The following is a 17,458-nucleotide window of genomic DNA, read 5'->3' on the forward strand; positions in this document are numbered from 1 at the left end:
TGAATTGACTAAAATAATCACAACTGACACTGAAAAGGTCCCTTAAAAGGAGCTCTGCTAGGACAACAAAACATGGAAATAAAAAAAGAACAAAAAAAAAAACTGTGGCTATTGCTTTCCACTGATTTTTCCTTGTTGCAATAGAATGTTAAAGAGAGCAAGTACATTTCAAGTTGAAGTTATTTTTTCACAATCACAATATACAAAATGTTCATAAGTGAAACACTTTTTATAAATTTAAAAAATATTGCTCTATGGGGCATCCTTTCAAATGTGAAAACTTACCTTAAACTTTCAGGAAATGAGATTATTGATATACAACAAAATAGCAAATACATTACATAAACTGCATATACAGTAATCCCTCCTCGATCGTGGGGGTTGCGTTCCAGAACCCCCCGCGAAAGGTGAAAATCCGCGAAGTAGAAACCATATGTTTATATGGTTATTTTTATATTGTCATGCTTGGGTCACAGATTTGCACAGAAACACAGGAAGTTGTAGAGAGACAGGAACTTTATTCAGACACTGCAAACAAACATTTTTCTCTTTTTCAAAAGTTTAAACTGTGCTCCATGACAAGACAGAGATGACAGTTCCGTCTCACAATTAAAAGAATGCAAACATATCTTCCTCTTCAAAGGAGTGCGCGTCAGGAGCAGAGAATGTCAGAGAGATAGAGAGACAGATAAAAACAAACAATCAAAAATCAATATGTGCCTTTCAAGCTTTTAAGTATGCGAAGCACCGTGCAGCATGTCGCTTCACGAAGCAGCTGCACAGAAGGGAGCAACGTGGAGGTAATCTTTCAGCATTTTTAGACAAGCGTCCGTATTGTCTAGGTGTGCGAACACTCCCCCTGCTCACACCCCCTCCGTCAGGAGCAGAGAATGCCAGAGCAAGAGAGAGAGAGAGAAAAGTAAGTTGGGTAGCTTCTCAGCCATCTGCCAATAGCGTCCCTTGTATGAAATCAACTGGGCAAACCAACTGAGGAAGCATGTAGCAGAAATTAAAAGACCCATTGTCCTCAGAAATCCGCGAACCAGCAAAAAATCTGTGATATATATTTAAATATGCTTACATATAAAATCCGTGATAGAGTGAAGCCGCGAAAGGCGAAGCGCGATATAGCGAGGGATTACTGTACATGCTGATTTTCAGGATTTTGTTTGTAAGATTTTACCTTTCTAAAAGAATTCCTTTAACAGAATTAACTGTGTCCCAACATGGCAACCTTTAACCCTTGGGGTTTACTAGACAAAATCTGTCATCTTATACCAGCAATGTGTTCTTCTGTGAAGATAAGGACACTTTCTGCTTCATTTCTGAGCCATACTGTTGCTACCTGAATTGTCACTAGGTCTGTCACATCAAACTTCACCATTCACATATAATTCAAATTTATTTGAAAAGGCTAATGTTCCTTTGTAAATGAAATGGTGTTTGTTTTACCATACACTAATTTTGGCACTGAGTTACTTCATGGATGCTTTGCAAAGCTGGAGTATTTTGCAGATCTAGTTTTGCACATCATCATTTTTGCAACATTCAATTGTTAGATTGTTAGCTTCATTAGAAAAACTTAGAGCAACTCTGTTTCACAACGTAATTTGAGAAAGTTTTCTCTTTCCTACTTGTCTGCTTTTTGATTAATACTAGAGCAGCTTTTCTAAACACAACTTCAGTACACTTAAAAGTATCATTTTGCTTCTGACCCTGTCATGACTCCTAAATGTGATTCCTGAATGTTTAATGCTAAGACATTCTTAATAATGCAATGAAAAATAATGGTGATAATTCTGTTTCCCCTTTAATTGTTATAAAGTTTTAAAATCTCAACAATAAAGGGCCTCTTCAGTGTCACTAATTCCCATTTAGCTACCTCCACCAACAAGCTATCTCTGTCTCAAGTACTGTACCAGTGTGCTGCATCTGTAAAGGAGAAAAAAAAAAACAAGACAATTTAATTTACTCCCATCTATGAGGGTTGTCTGGGTCCTGCACGGAATCACTCAAAATAAGTAGCCAAGGATTCTTTTTTCTATTTTTCTCATGTACTTCGATCCTTTTTAAACTTTTTCCAAGTATTCACCGCCAACATCAATGCACTTTTGGGATCTTCTGACCCACGCCGCAAAACACTTGCGAAAGGCTGTCTTTGGGAAGTTGTCCAGCTGTTCTTTGACAGCTGCAATCAGTTCCTCTTGAGTTTCGAAGTTGTGGCCTCGCAGGGGTTCTGTCACCTTTCAGGAAGAGCCAAAAGTCACATGGTGCAATATCAGGCGAGTAGGGTGGCGGGTTCAAAACGTTGACACCACTGTCTTCAATGAAATGCTTCGTCGCATTAGCCGCGTGGGCTGGCACATTGTCATGATGCAAAAAGTGCCTTCGCAAGTTCCACTCAGAGGTCACAGTTTTCTTCCCCATCAGCAGAATTGACGCGACAATGTCATCAATGTTGAAAAAGATGGCAAACATGGTGCGTTTCACCGAGCGGATTAATCCATCAGAAAAGTCATAAAAAATCATCACTTGAAAGTCACGCACGCACGGAGCCGGGAGCTTTGCCGCTAGCGCCGGCTGCGCACTCTCAGTTCGTTTGCTTCTCGTGTTCATTCTGAAGGAAGAGAGGGAGCAAAACATCTGAACAAAAACATGCAACCACTTGAATAATCCCTCTACACAGCAGAACAGGTTTCGACAGGCTGACACTCGACAAACGATAAAATTCCACGCGGAACCCAGACAACCCTCGTATAATTCATTGACTGCTGGCTGCTGCTTGCAGTGCACTGCTGGCATTCAGTTCAACCAACTTATAAAGTTGGAGTCCGGACACTCAATTATGCACCAGTTGAATTTTAAAAAGGTAATTATTTCTAATTAACTATATCCTACATGTCTTTCTTTCAAAATGTTTCTCTGTATGGTTCTATTTAATAGTTTCCTGGTAACACTCAAACTCATTTTATAGAATTGAAGTCACTTTTAAAATGTGTGCTAATTAAAAATGATATTGAGGAGTAAAGACTTGAAGAACATTACAATTCAACATTCAGCTCGATAAGACCTATTTATGCAAATGACAGTTCTTAGTTTACACATGTGGCCCCTACCTTCAGTACAGCAAATGCTAAGTAATACGGTAAGTGACCCATGCAACAAAGTATAACACTTACAAATATTTGGTCATTCGTTTGCTAAGAGATACTACATACTCTGAAATCACGTTACATTCCTGCACTCCACAACTGCACGTTTAACACTAGAATTCCAGAAGATATGAAAAAACTTGTAACCCCGGCCCACCTTTAATCCCTTTGCACCTCTACCATCAGCATCTTTTGTTTTATAAATGCGTCGATCAGCACAAGCAGCAAGCAGCCTGCTGTCTCATCCCCCACCTTGACGGAGCTCAATTCGCAGGCAAAAAGTTCTCCCAGCTCAAGCCAAGGCTCCTTATCTGTGGGTTATAAGGCAGCAGTTCTTACCTCTGCACCATTCAAGAATACATGTAAATTCTCTGTTGACTGACATTTGAGCTTGAGTTTTTAGCTCATTGACAGCCACATGTAAATTGAATGCTTTTCTTTGGTTATATTCTTGAATACAAGCACACGTGTTTATTTGATATTTGGACTAAAGTCTTCACACATTATACTCTTCTCACCATTATTAGTATAACATGGAAAAAGTTTCTGCTTTAGGTATGTGTTCAGCATTTCTTGCATTTATTTCATTTCATCCTACGCTTTCCCAGATCCTTGTAGACACGGAACACACATGAAATGCATGTATTACAAATAACGACACACTGTATCATTTGCCCTATATGACTCTAGATCTCACACGCAGATAAGGAGCCTTGGCTTGAGCTGGGAAAACATACCCGTGAGCTGAGCTCTGTCAAGACGAAGGACGGAAAAGCAGACTGCTTGCTGTTTGTGTTGATCGACACATTTACAAAACAAAAGACGCTGATGGTAGAGATGCGATGGGATTTAAGGTGGGCCAGGATTATGAGTTTCTTCGTAGGCTTCAGGAATTCTAGTGTTAAAACTGCAGTCACGATAATATGTAAATGAAGAGTCAAATTCATCTATAAAACTTAAGTGGTAAAGCACAAAATGCAGTGCTGTCATTCCAGTAAGAACAAAGAGAAAAAAATCTGAGGGCACAAATACTTTGACTTTAAATATTTTAAAAACTTACATAAATCTGAACACCACTTGCCTTCCAATGCTCATAAGCAGCCCAGTTGCAAGTAACTCCTTCACTGTTTATAATGGATGAAGCAAGAAGAGCTCATTGGTATTGACAACTTCTATAAATGGTGATAAACACTGCTTATTGGTGCCCTGAATCCAGGAAAGTTCTGACACTTCTTTTAAATGTGAACACCTGTACATCACATGCAATTATTTCAGACTCACAAAAATCACAATTTCTCTCTACTTTCTATGCTTCCTGCTGAAGTATAACTGCACTACAGCTTCCTTGCTTGTGTTATGAAAGATGTAACTGCCAGTGTGGGAGCACTTACTGCATCAATAAGTTCTGATCAAGCACATCATCAGAAATGATGAGGAAGAGCGAGGAAAGGTTCTAAAATCCACCTGAACTGTGTCTGTCATAGATAGCTTTACTACACTTAATTTGATTCAAGTGTGCAAATTTCATTTACAGAATCTACCTGTAATTTGACAAGGAGACAAAGAAATTTTGTTCTGTCTGTAAAGTGCATTGCGATTGGGGGCAAGGGTATTAGGGGGTGAAGCTTAGTGAAGTGTAATTTTTTTTTCATATACCTCTAACAAGCACAGTTTACAGTGAAATTCTTAGTTTTATGCTGATCAACATACAATATGTCACTACTCTTCTGCACCATGTTTAGTGAGTATTAACAACATTAAAACCTCTGTCCCCCTTACCTGACAATCTCAGAACATATTTATCATTGATAAACAAAGAGAATAAGGAAATAGTTATGAATAGTTTCATAAACTAGTTAATCCAAAATGTGGAGTCATGCTTTAAGAGTTCTGGAATCTCATTCACATTTTTGAGGTTTTTGTAGATAATTAAATGTTTATGCACTCAATATACACTACTCAAAAAAAGGTAAGGAAACACTTAATCATCAGTCTAACACCAAGTCACTTAAGCTTTAGGGATATCAGTCTGTCCAGTAAGTGATTGTGAATCGACTTCACCTGCTTTGGTGCAAATGAAAGTGACGACAGGTGCAACTGTAGAAGCAAAACCCCCAAAAGGGAATTACTTTGCAGGTGGTGGCCATAAACAATTGCTCTCTCCTTATCCTTCCTGATGGGGTCTTATCTAGTTTTGTGTTTTGCTAGTTTCCTTGTCGCTAGTGGTAGCATGACGCATACCTGCAGCATAGGTAGTCCAGCTCCTCCAGGATGGCACATCCATACAAGCTGTCACAAGGTTTGCTGTGTCTCCCAGCACAGTCCCAAGAGCGTGGAGGAGATACCAAGAGATGGGCTGTTACATAAGGAGAGCAGAACAGGGCCACAGAATGGCATCAACCCAGCAACCAGGACCCGCATCTGCTCCTTTGTGTTAGGAGAACAGAAGCAGTATTGCCAGAACCCTTCAAAATGACCTCCAGCTGGCTACTGGTGTGCATGACTCTGACTCAAACTGCCAGAAACAGACTCCATGAGGGTGACATGAGGGCCTGATGTCCTCTAGGTGGGACCTGTGCTCACAGCCCATCACCACTGGTGCCCTATATTCTTCACAGATGAGAGCAGGTTCACACCAAGCACATTTGACAGACACGAAAATAGTCTGGATACACTGCTGAACATTATGCAGCAAGCAACATCATCCAGCATGACTGGCTTGGCAGCTGGGTCAGCAGTGGTCTGGGGAGGCATACCCTTGGAGGGTTGAAAAAGCTACCACGTGCTAGACAATGATATTCTGACTGCTGTTAGGTACCAGGATGAAATCCTCAGAGCCACTGTCAGACTTTACACTACTGCAGTGGGCCTTGGGTTCCTCTTGGTGCAGGACAATGCCTGGCTTCATGTGGTCAGAGAGTGTGTAGGCAGATCCTGGATGACGAAGGCATTGAACTTGCTGACTGGCTTGCACGTTCCCAAAACCTGAATCCAACCGAGAACTTCTGGGACATTTTGCACTGGTGCATCCGATGCTGCCAACAAGTAGCTCAACAGACTGTCCATGAGCACACCGATACCCTGAGCCAGGTACGGAAGATCATCGCCCTGGACACCTTCTACTGTCTCATCAGGAGCATGCCCAGACGATGTCGGGAGTGCCTATGGGCATGTGGAGGACAAACACACTACTGAGTCACATTAGAAGTTGCCATGATGAAACTCAGGTCAGTTGGATCAACCTGTGATTTCAATTTTTGACTTTGATTTTCAATGTGTGAGGGCTGGTGATTTTGGTTTCCATTGACCACATCATTTTTGTTCTCAACAAATTACACAGTATTAGTCAGTAACAATTTTCCACTTGAATATTTCATGCATCAAGGTCCAATGTGTTCCCTTACTTTTTCTGAGCAGTGTATTTAAATTATGATGAAGATGTCACTACAGCACTATCTGGTTGTTTGTATTTTTTGTGTGCTACATTGCCAATATAAAAAAATTGTCCCACATTGCCTAGGCCTATTGGGATCATAGGTGTTTGTTATCACGCAGGTATGTTTCACTGTTTCATTAGAACAGGCATAAGATACAATGGGGCTTGCTAAACACCTGCCCGACAGATCAGAAACAATCTTCAGGAGGCAGATGAGTATGTGTCAGAGACTACTATCTATAGAAGACTTCATGAACAGAAATACAGAGGCCACACTGCAAACATAAACACTAGGTTGGCCACAAAAAACAGGATGGCCAGATTACAGCTTGCAAAAAAGTACTTAAAAGAGCTTGCAGAATTCTGGGACAAACGGTCTTGTGAACAGACAAGACAAAAATTAACCTATAACAGGGTGGAGGCAAGACCAAAGTGTGGAGATGAAAAGGAACTGCCCAAGATCCAAAACATACCACCTCATCTGTTAAACATGATGGTGGGGTATAACGGCTTGGGCATGTATGATTGCCACATGTACTGGCACATTTATTTTCATTGGTGATGTAATTTGCTAATAGCAACTGCACAATGAATCCTAAGGTGTACAGTGTCACACACGTGCGCACTGGGGACACTGTACAGGCTCAAATAGTGTTATTTGTCAGCCAGACCGGGGGTTGGAGTTCTCACCTGATCTTCTCTCCTCTTATCCCTCTGCAGCTCAGCCGAAGACCCTGACTCTTAATGATATCACCATTGATCCACCCACTGTTGACACCACTTCCAGCCAACCCTAACAACATCATTTCTGCTACCCAGAATACCCCCTCTTGCCACATCAGTCCCTGTTCCAGCTGTCTTAACTCCACCTCTACCTCCTACCCACCATATTTATAAAGGAGTCTCAATTTGTTAGTCAGTTCAGTTGTGAACTCCACTTTGTAAAACATGTTTTCTTTGCTCCGCTGTTTTTTCAGTATATGTGGTGGCCATCCCCAAATCATTTTCGGTCTGCTGCCTGGTATTATATCACAACAGAAATATCTTATCTGCTCAAGTTCCAGTATATGTCCAAAAAGTCACTGGACGGTGCTTCATCCTGCAAGGTAATGATCCCAAACATAATACTAAGGCAACACAGGGATTTTTCAAAGCTAATAAAAATTGAACATTCTTGAATGGCCAAGCAAGTCACCTGATTTAAACACAATTGAGCATGTCTTCCATATGCTGAAAAAATAAGGGAACAAGCCCCCAAAACAAGCAGGAGCTAAAAATAGCTACATTAAAGGTTTGGCAGAGTATCATCAGAGAAGATACTCAGTACATCGTGAGGTCCATGAATCACAGACTTCAAGCACTCACTGCATGCAAGAGATATACAACAGAGTTCTAAATATCATTGCTTTAATATACCTATCATTGCTACAGTATGTCTCAAACACTATGGTGCCCTGAATTGGAGAACCATGTATAAGAAATGTTGTAATTTCTACATATTGTTACTGAAATGCATGCATATACCCTTAAATTAAATTCTACAATGTGCAATTTAATCATGTTTGAATTGTTTAATTTGTAATTTTAAACTGTGGAGCATGGGGACAAATGAAGGAAAAATTTGTCTTTATCCCAAACATTATGGGGGGGCAACTATAGATCAAGTTTGCAGAGCAGGCACTCAAAGAACAGCAAGGGAATAAATCAAAATGGATTCTTCTTCACTGAGTAAGGAAAAATACAACATCTGTAACCTGACTACTTATTTTTCATTTGTTTTAGGAATTATGTGTCAAATCAGCAGCCTCCAAAAGACACTTGTTCGCTGAGATGGCTTTCCTGAAATGAAAACTGCTGTTTAAAAATTAGATTTTTAAGACATTATAATAATAAAAGGAAAATTAGAATATGGCAGTTATTTCCCATTATGTTTAATATGAAAGGAAACCAAGTTTTGTTTGCTATGATGCTTAGCTGGAGAATAAATTCTGCTGAGTACAAAGAGAATATAAAAACCTTGCTTAAGTTTTAAACATGATTACTTGAGAACTAGGTATGGGAAACACCAAGACTTCTACCCAGTGAGACTGTGATATTGTAATAGTGAATAAAAATACATTACAGTATGACATGCATCATTAAAAAATTTACATCAAGTCACTAAATAGCCAAATGTATTATTTACTTAAAAGTAACAGATGACTACACCAATACAAAATTCATATTAAATATATTAATTTTGAACAGAGCTTACCTGTACCAATATCTGGACCAGTTACTACATAAAATGGAGGAGATGGCTTGACTCCTGCTCCAATAAACTCAAGAAGCGAGAAAACTGTATACCAGTCATCTTTGGAGTGAACATGGACTGCATTGGTCTTCATTAATTCATGAAGTCCATAAGCAATCTCCTGGCTTACTTGATGAAGTACATTTGATTTCATCAAGAGAAAGATTCTCAATGAAATTAAAACCTTAAAAAAATAAAATAAAGAAATAATGACTCTGCGTTCAACAAAAATGCCAGTTTTACACAGTTTTTTATGGACTAGCATTTTATAACTAGTGCTAAATAAAAATAAGGGCATATACTATAAAATATAAATTGTGCTATTCCTGGTAACATTCTACTATAGGGTTAGAGGAGGCATGTTAGCCTAGTAAACATGGATGTTTTGACTCATGGAATAAGTTCTATCAACATTGTATTGATCATGTCTTATATTTCTATTGAGGAAAATTTATTTTGTTATATCTATTTTTATTGTATTATCACCCAGCCCTACATGAAGGTCATATTGTTCAGGTGTCGCTACACAGTAGAACACTGCACCACCACTAAAGAGTCTGCTAAATCTTCCTAAAGGCCTTTTGCAGTTAACTGGGGTTTTTATTTGCCTTTCTAGCAATCCAACAAGCAGTTCTTTCAGAAAGTTTTCTTGTTCATCGAGACCTCAACTGGTTCTCCACCATTCTGTTAACTGCCATTTCCTAAAAACGTGAAGGAAACAGCTACCTGACTTTGTGAACATCAATTATTTTATTGATTGGTCAACTCCAATCTTAACTCTAAAATCTTAAAAGCTTTCAAGTTTTACAAGAGAACACAAAGTAAATTCTTTGGTCAGTTCCAAATAAATAAAGTAGGTACAGTGGAACCTCGAGATACGATCACCTCTGTATACGAGAAATTCAAAATACGAGGAAAGTATGAGAGAAAAATTCAGATCTAAATGCGAGCATTGGCTCGCGTAACGAGCCACGAGCCAGGCTGTGGGTATAGCTCGCGGCTTAGCGAGGGGGCGTGGTAGCAGTTGCGAGCCGCGATCTGCGGTGTCTGCGTTTCTCACTTAAGTGCACAGGTGGGAAACTGCCCACATCCATGATTGTTCCTGTGGCTGATGGGCTGCAGCTGCCATGTCCTCCCTGCATATATAGAGAACGCGAGCCGGTAAAGGGGGAGAAGAAGTAAAAGAAAAGAGAGGAGAGAGAGCGCAGGCAGGCAGGAAGTTGGTGCGGGAGAGCGAGTGAGCGAGTGCAGGCTCGCGTGTAGCTGAACAGTGAGCTGAACAGGCGAGCCAAACAGCTGAAGCAGGACGGTGTAGAGAAGGTCAGCTGCATTAAGAGTGTCTCGCCTGTTGCAGAGCCCGCAGGTGAGACGCTAACAGAGAAGAAGCAGCGGGGGATTGTCATCTGTTTTTTAAAGACTGCATCCTTTTGACGTTTTAACCTCGTGTTAAAGGATTGTTATTCTTGTGTATTTTAAACCTCCACTTCACAACTGTTTTAAGGATTATTTATTTAAAGATTTATTGAATGCTCTACTGCACTCTGGACACCTGTTTTGATTCTTTTAATAATCAGTTATATTATTTACCAGTGTTATTTATTAAAGGTAGACTACAGTATATATAATTTATCAGTGTTATTTGTTAGGAAAATTGATTTTTATGTTAATATATTTGGGGTGCGGAACGGATTAACTGGATTTCCATTATTTTCAATGGGGAAGTTTGTTCTAGATACGAGAAATTCGCTATACAAGCTCAGTGCTGGAACGAATTAAACTCGTATCTAGAGGTTCCACTGTATTAATACAAAACAAAATCTCAAAAAAACTACCTCTACATTGTATCCTTTCCTTTGTACTGTTTTAAATGGATGGGGGAAAAAAAACAATAAAAGGACAAAAACATTCTGTATATATCCTCAGTGGGGCAGCACAGTGGCACAGTGGGTAGCGCTGCTGCCTCGCAGTTAGGAGACCCGGGTTTGCTTCCCGGGTCCTCCCTGCGTGGAGTTTGCATGTTCTCCTCATGTCTGCATGGGTTTCCTTCGGGTACTCTGGTTTCCTCCCACAGTCCAAAGACATGCAGGTTAGGTGCATTAGCGATTCCAAATTGTCCCTAGTGTTTCCTTGGTGTGTGGGTGTGTGTGCCCTGCGGTGGGCTGGCACCCTGCCCAGGGTTTGTTTCCTGCCTTGTGCCTTGTGTTGGCTGGGATTGGCTGTGACCCTGTAGTTAGGATATAGTGGGTTGGATAATGGATGGATGGATGGATATATCCTCAGTACAAATTCAAGCATCTTTCAAATACAAATAAAGAAAACACAAACAAAATTGACATATTCACTCAGCTGTGGTCAGCTTATGTTCCAAGGCAAAAATGGCACAAGAAATCCCTATTAGAGCAGTAAAGTCTGCACTGGGCGTGCTCTAAAGGATGACACTGCTTCTGATGGTACAAATGTGGAATTACCTGTCTTTGTGGGAAAATGCTTTCAGTGCACGCTATTCTGCTTCTTGTCAGACTTTAAATAGCCAAAATATCCCCACACTACCAAATGCCTCAGACCTTTCTTTTCAATAATGTCCTTGTCTTTTGAGTTCTGGGCTGTGCCTGTTTGGGTGTTCTCTTTGGTAACACAGAGTTTTCGTCATCTTTTTCTCTTTTATCTCACGCCCACTCCTGACATAATGATGTGTGTGGCTGTAGTAGCCCAAACAACAGCATGTGTGCTGCTGCCAGTTCCTACTCCTACACTCAGTGCTGTGTGCATCAACCTAACTGGATGTGGCTGCAACTCTATTCCAGCCACATGATAGGCTTGACGTGTTGTCTTTCAAAAATGGATGTTTTGACTCATGGAATAAGTTCTATCAACATTGTATTGATCAAGTCTTATATTTCTATTGTGGAAAATTTATTTTGTTATATCATATCTTTATCTATTAATCGCCCAGCCCTACATGGAGGTCATATTGGTTCAGGTGTCACTACACAGTAGAACACTGCACCACCACTAAAGAGTCTGATAAATCTTCCTGAAGGTCTTTTGCAGTTAACTGGGGTTTTTATTTGCCTTTCTAGCAATCCAACAAGCAGTTCTTTCAGAAAGTTTTCTTGTTAGTCCAGACCTCAACTGGACCTCCACCGTTCTATTAACTGCCATTTCTTAAAAACGGTAAGGAAACAGCTACCTGACTTTGTGAACATCAATTATTTTATTTTTCAGAGTGCTAGGCAGCTGCTTAGAGGGGCCCATGGCTGCTGATTATTGGGACAATGTTTGAGGAGTCAGAGAATTTAAGCAAATAATCATCGTTGTAGCAATAAATAGTAACAGAAACAGCAATTCCTTAGTTTAAAAAAAAAAAAAAAATGGGCCGCGGCTGTCTTCAAAGTAATACAGGGGAAGGCTCAGCGGTGTGTAGGTAGGTGGCCAGCATTAAGACATCCGAACAGGCACCATGGGCTGCAAGAAGCAGATAAGGCAGTAGGAATTTAACTAGCAGCAGATATTCACTAAGAAAGATTTTCTTCTTATTTACATTGAACAGTTCTTAACTGTCAGGAAGTAGAACAGTTAAGGAGGGCGACAGCAAAACAGTTCATTAAAGCGAAGGAGTACAAGAGGAGAGCTTTCAAGTAAGGAATAAGAGGAGCGCTAAGTTAGAATAACAGACAGAGAAAAGTAAAGTTAACCTCACAGAAGATCAAATAGCAGGCAGTTGAGAGACAGAATATTACAGGAGCTTAGGGGGCCAGAAGGTGCAAAATAGCTGTCGGAGTTCTATAATCCAGTTTCTTTGTCTTAAATTTTAAGTTAAATCCTTAAAAAAAAAAAAAAAAAAAAAAAAAAAAAAAGGTAAAGCAGTTTTATTGATCCTAAATCAAATTTTAACAATGAGACCAGTGCAATGCAAGTTTTGCTGGATATTGGACTTTTCAGACGATGGCTTGGAGGAGCCAGTCTTCTATGAGGGCTACATCTACAGGAAATGTCAGCTAATCCAGGACCTTGAGCTCAGGATCTCTGAACTGGAGGAGGAGTTGGCTGGCCTGCGTTCTTGAAGATAATTGGTGAACCTGCCCCTGGTGTCCTTTAGAGAGATAGTGTGGTGCGAGAGGAGAATCCAGACCAGACAGGTAAGAGATAGGTGAGTCACAGTCACAAGACTTAAGGTAAAGGGTGCACACTGTTCGGGAGTATCAACCCCAGAATTGGAAGTATCAAACCGTTTTCAGGTCCTTGTAGAGCTGGACAGTGTCTCTGAAGATTGAGGTGATAGGCAGGGATGAAGAGCCCCAACAGGCCACTCAAAACCAGTTCACAGAAACAGAGAGGCAGTGATAGTTGGGGTCTCGATCATTAGGGGGACTGATGTGCAGGCTTTTTTCCAGAGACAGAGAGTCTCGCAGAGTGTGTTGCCTTCCAGGTGCACAGGTGGGAGACCTCCCTGGAAGGGTGGACAGCCTCAGGGCCATAGCAGAGTTGTATCCAGTTGTCAATGTCCATGTTGGAACAAAAGACTAAGGGTGGTCTGTCAATTCTGTGACCAAAATTTAAAGAGTTAGGTGCCAAGCTGAGGAGCAGAACTGACAAGGTATATAAATTTTAACCCAACGTTTAAATGTAAAAGGAGTAACACATTAAAAATAGCTTTCCTTAATGGTAGAAGTATCAAAAATAGATCAAGTGAGTTGCGGTTGTATGTAGAGGAGCATAATTATGATATTATAGCAATAACAGAAACCTGGCTAAATAACAATGATGGGTATGAGTATAACATAGAGATACACATTTTTTAGGAAGGAAAGACAGAAAAGAAAAGGAGGTGGGGTTGATGTTTATGTCAAAAAGAATTTAAACTCAAGTCCTCTTCAGTTGTATGACAAGCACCATCGTAGATAGAACATGTGGCTTCAGCTGGAAAGCATAGTGTAAGAGGTCTTATTTCAGGAGTGTGTTATATACAGTAAACTGCCCCATGTAGACAGTAATTTTAACATTCATCTTTTTAGTAATATTAAAAATGCAACTTTACAGTGAGATATTATAGTTATGGGGGAGTTTAACTAAATATTAACTGGGATAACCTTTTCAAATAGAAAAGCAAAAGAACACTAGTTTTTAGAAGTAATCAGTGAGTGTTTTTAACACAGTATGTTGAAGCACCAACTTGGAGTGAAGCCTGCCTAGATTTAGTATTTTGTAATTATCAGAATAGCTTTGAGGGTGTAGAAGTGATTGAACCACTAGGGTCAAGTGACCATAATATAACACAGTTCTCAATGTTTTGTAAGAGTGTGGATGCAAAGATGTGGATGTTAAGTTTAACTCTGGTAGGGCAAATTTTGAGCAAATGTAACGATGTCTAACGAGGATAGACTGGGATAAGCTTTTAAGTGTGGAGACAGTTGAGGAGCAATGGAACAGGTTTAAAAATGTTTTACATGTAATGCAGGACACATACGTAAATTTGTAATTAATAGGAAATTAAAAAAAACTCTGCAGTGGGTTAATAGAATTAAAAAAGAAGCTGCAAAGGAAAAAATAGCTGTACAAGACGTATTTACATTTACAACATTTAGCAGACGCTCTTTTCCAGAGCGACTTACAACAGTGCTTAGTAGTCTACGACTGTTCTTCAGTCTTTAAGGCTAGGATTAAATCTACTGTCATTAAACAAGTTACCGCTGACCAAGTTGTACACAAAACCATGCTAGAAGAAAATAGTAAGTTGTTAGTAAAAAATTTTTTTTTTTTTTTTTTGAGAAAAGGGTAGAAATAAAGTATGGGGACTTTAGTCCCCCAGGTGCGTATAAAACTAATAACTCTAACGTGAATTGTAGGGCATATGAGAACATGAGGGAAACCATGAAGAAGGATATTAGGGAGGCTAAATTACAGCTGGAGAGGAATATTGCAGATAAGGCGAAATATGACCAAGAGATTCTTTGAGTATTTTAGTAGTAAAACATCAGCCAAGGAGGAGATGAAGTGCATCAGGAGTAGTAAAGAGGAATCAAAAAATACAGTGAAATAGTGGTTGCTCTAAAAAAACATTTTTCTGAAGTCTTCACAAGTGTGGAAGTAGATAACCTCCCAGCGTTAAATAGGACTACTAAGGAAGTACTAATTGATTTGGAAATTTTAGAGGGAGAAGTACTGCTCAGATTAAATAGGCTGAAATCAAACAAATCTCCAGGACCAGATAATATTTACTCTCAAGTTCTTAAGAAAGTTAGTGAGTCCATATACTGTATAAATCCTTGACATATACTTTTAGGAAGTCACTGCGCACTGGGAAAATTCAGAAGGACTGGAAAATGGCAAATATTATCCTGTTATATAAAAAGGGTGACCTGGCAGATCCAAGCAACTATAAGCCAGTAAGCTTAACATGCATCACATGAAAATGAAATTATTAAGGAAAAAATTGAGCAACAAATAGGAAGTACAGGTGTTTTTCTGAACAGTCAGCATGGGTTCAGAAAAGGCAGGTCATGTTTTACTAACATGCTGGAAATCTATGAGGAAGCAACAAAAGGGTATGATCATAGTGGAGCTTATGAAATTATTTGATTGGATTTTCAGAAGGCATTTGATAAGGTGCCACATGAGAGGCTGGGCATCAAACTAAAAGAACTGGGAGTTCAGGGTGATGTTTTCAGATATGTGCAGAATTGGCTCAGACACAGGAAACAGAGGGTTATGGTGCATGGAACCTTAAATGGTGTTCCACAGGGGTCAGTGCTAGGGCACTGCTATTTCAGATACATATAAATGATTTGGATAGGAATACATGTTTAACCATTACAGAGGGATTTCAACAGCATACAGGCTTGGGCAGATTTGTGGCGGATGAAGATTAATGTCAGTAAATGTATTACACAAAGGAAGTAAAAATGTTAGCTTGAATACACAATGGGAGGTCTGAAAATCAAGAGCTCACCCTATGCGAAGGATTTAGGAGTCGTAGTGGACTCTATGCTATAAAAAAACAAGTCCAAGGAGGCTATGCTCAAGCTTTATAATGAGATGAGGCCTCATCTAAATACTGTGTGCAGTTTTGGTCTCTTGGCCACAAAAATGACATAGCAGCGCTAGAGAAAGTCCAGAGAAGAGCTATAGGGGATGAATAATGAAAAAAGTTTAAAAGAGCTACAGTAATCCCTCCTCCATCGCGGGGGTTGTGTTCCAGAGCCACCCGCGAAATAGGAAAATCCGCGAAGTAGAAACCATATGTTTATATGGTTATTTTTAGAATGTCATGCTTGGGTCACAGATTTGCGCAGAAACACAGGAGGTTGTAGAGAGACAGGAACGTTATTCAAACACTGCAAACAAACATTTGTCTCTTTTTCAAAAGTTTAAACTGTGCTCCATGACAAGACAGAGATGACAGTTCTGTCTCACAATTAAAAGAATGCAAACATATCTTCCTTTTCAAAGGAGTGCAAAGCAAGCAGTCAAAAAAAAAAATCAATAGGGCTTTTTGGCTTTTAAGTATGCGAAGCACCGCCGGTACAAAGCTGTTGAAAGCGGCAGCTCACACCCCCTCTGTCAGGATCAGGAAGAGAGAGAGAGAGAGATAGAGAGAGACAGATTAAAAAAATCAATACGTGCCCTTTGAGCTTTTAAGTATGCGAAGCTCCGTGCAGCATGTCCTTCAGGAAGCAGCTGCACACAGCCCCCCTGCTCACACCCCCCTACGTCAGCGCAAGAGAGAGAGAGAGAGAAAGTAAGCTGGATAGCTTCTCAGCCATCTGCCAATAGCGTCCCTTGTATGAAATCAACTGGGCAAACCAACTGAGGAAGCATGTACCAGAAATTAAAAGACCTATTGTCCGCAGAAACCCGCGAAGCAGCGAAAAATCCGCGATATATATTAAAATATGCTTACATATAAAATCCGCGATGGAGTGAAGCCGCGAAAGGCGAAGCGCGATATAGCGAGGGATCACTGTAAACCTTTTCAGTTTAAGCAAAAAAAGATTAAGATGTGAAATAACTGAAGTGTTTAAAATTATGAAGGGAATTAGTGCAGTGGATCAAGACTGTTATTTTAAAAAGAATTAATCAAGATCAAGGGGACTCAGTTTGAAACTTAAGGGTAAATTTTGTTTACATTAGGAAGTTTTTCTTTACACAGGGAATAAGCTACCAAGTAGTGTGGTAGAAAATAAGACTTTAGGGACTTTCAAAACTAGACTTGATGCTTTTTAGAAGAATTAAGTGAATAGGATTGGCGAGCTTTGTTGGGCTGAATGGCCTGTTCTTATTTAGATTGTTCTAATGTTTCAAAAAAACCAATACATTAATTTTGGATAAAATGCTGAAAAGAATTGTGTCACGTATAACTTTACTCCTTTTAGTGATCAGTGTTTCTTCTGCTCACTTAAATATTCACAATAACATTTTAAGCAAGGGTTTCCAAACATTTGCAGGCCACTGTAGATCAATTTGGGGTTTCGAGTATAATTTATCATTATTAAAACCACAATGAAATCTCTATGACAGAGAAATAACATGGAACATTTGCTTGTTCTATTTGTCAATTATGACAAATATGCTCTGAGA

The 17,458-nt window shown here is 39.7% G+C and overlaps 1 protein-coding gene across 1 annotated transcript in view; it reads right to left on the reverse strand.

The window, feature by feature from the left end:
* Positions 1–17,458, reverse strand: part of LOC114645301 (Golgi-specific brefeldin A-resistance guanine nucleotide exchange factor 1-like) — a 243,866-nt gene that overhangs the window by 66,556 nt on the left and 159,852 nt on the right. Inside the window, 1 exon segment of the mRNA XM_051922496.1 lies at positions 8,843–9,065. Coding sequence (XP_051778456.1) covers positions 8,843–9,065 — 223 coding nt within the window.

This window comes from Erpetoichthys calabaricus, chromosome 2, assembly GCF_900747795.2.
Source record: "Erpetoichthys calabaricus chromosome 2, fErpCal1.3, whole genome shotgun sequence".
NCBI lineage: Eukaryota > Metazoa > Chordata > Cladistia > Polypteriformes > Polypteridae > Erpetoichthys > Erpetoichthys calabaricus.